Below are 1260 nucleotides of genomic sequence, written 5' to 3'. Positions count from 1 at the left end.
GCATACTGTATTTTAAATATAATTTTGTAAATATTATAATTTACACATAATTTACACAGCAAGAATAGAAATGAAAGCAGTTGAAAGTGAGAGGACATTTCTGTTTTTGCCGTTTCTAATGAATGCTATTTCATGTTACGTATAATGCTGGTCAAAAGTCAAAGAAAGGACACATACTATTTCCACATTTAATCTTCACATATACACTGTGAAGGTCCATCTGAAGAGCTTTTTGATTTGATAAAAAATAGCAAAAAAACATGCAATTTATAAAATAAATTATGTTTTTCTAGACCTCTTCAGTCTTCATTGGACTCAGTGTGCAGCCAGCTACCTTTTCTGTTTATAAAAAAGACAAACAGCAATATAGTTAACTCACAGGAAGGTAGAATGTGTTATTGTCCAGGTAAGATATGGGATGTCCATCAGGCTGAAGAAGTGTCTCATTTGATGCATTATAAACAGCATCTGTGGATGTTAGGTTGTCCTCTACAAAGAACTGCAAGAGATTAATAAAATGTTTTTTTTTTTAAGAAATGCCAAAAAAATTACTGTATATATATAGAGAGAGAGAGAAAGTGTTATCGATAGTTATCGTTTAAGGTCACTGCTTAGTCCTATTGGAAGTTATCCTAACAGAAGTAAAAGGGCAGTTTTTTAAGCATATTTCCTAAATTAAAGGGGTCATATGACGTTGCTAAAAAGAACATTATGTTGTGTATTTGATGTAATGCAATGTGTTTATGTGGTTTAAGGTAGAAAAAACCCACATTATTTTCCACATAATGTACATTATTGTTTTTCCTCTATGCCCCGTCTTTCTAAAATGCATTGATTTTTACAAAGCTCATCGTTCTGAAAAGCAAGGTGTGCTCTGATTGGCCAGCTATCCAGTGCATTGTGATTGGCTGAATACCTCAAGCATGTGACGGAAATGTTAAGCCCCTTACCATACTGTGATGCCGTGTCCCGGCGCGATTAGACAACACCAATAAAACCCATTACAAACGAGGCATTTGTTGCATCCAGTGGGGACAGAAATACTGATTATAATGGCTTATACTGTCTTTTTACGCGTTGCGTTGCGTATCGTGCCACGTAAACATAAAACCATGTCTGCATTTGTGATCGGAGAAACGACAAACAACAAGCGCTACACTACACTGCTCAAAACTCACGTTTGAATCATCAGTGGCAAATTCTTTAAATATAAAAAACATACTTACAGGCTGTGAGTCAGAAGCGCCAGACTGTCCTTGC

General features: G+C 35.5%; 1 protein-coding gene across 1 annotated transcript in view; it reads right to left on the bottom strand.

Annotated features, from left to right (window-relative positions):
* LOC107578596 (adenylate cyclase type 2-like) overlaps positions 1 to 1260 on the bottom strand; it is a gene marked incomplete at its 3' end in the record, with an annotated part of 4697 nt that overhangs the window by 1948 nt on the left and 1489 nt on the right. The window contains exon 2 of the mRNA XM_016264541.1: positions 380 to 499. Coding sequence (XP_016120027.1) covers positions 380 to 499 — 120 coding nt within the window. The remainder of the gene's footprint in view (positions 1 to 379; positions 500 to 1260) is intronic.

The sequence above is a fragment of the Sinocyclocheilus grahami genome, unplaced genomic scaffold, assembly GCF_001515645.1.
Source record: "Sinocyclocheilus grahami isolate Dianchi unplaced genomic scaffold, SAMN03320097.WGS_v1.1 scaffold11061.1, whole genome shotgun sequence".
In the NCBI taxonomy this organism is placed as follows: domain Eukaryota; kingdom Metazoa; phylum Chordata; class Actinopteri; order Cypriniformes; family Cyprinidae; genus Sinocyclocheilus; species Sinocyclocheilus grahami.
This window is presented reverse-complemented; position numbering and strand designations above follow the sequence as displayed.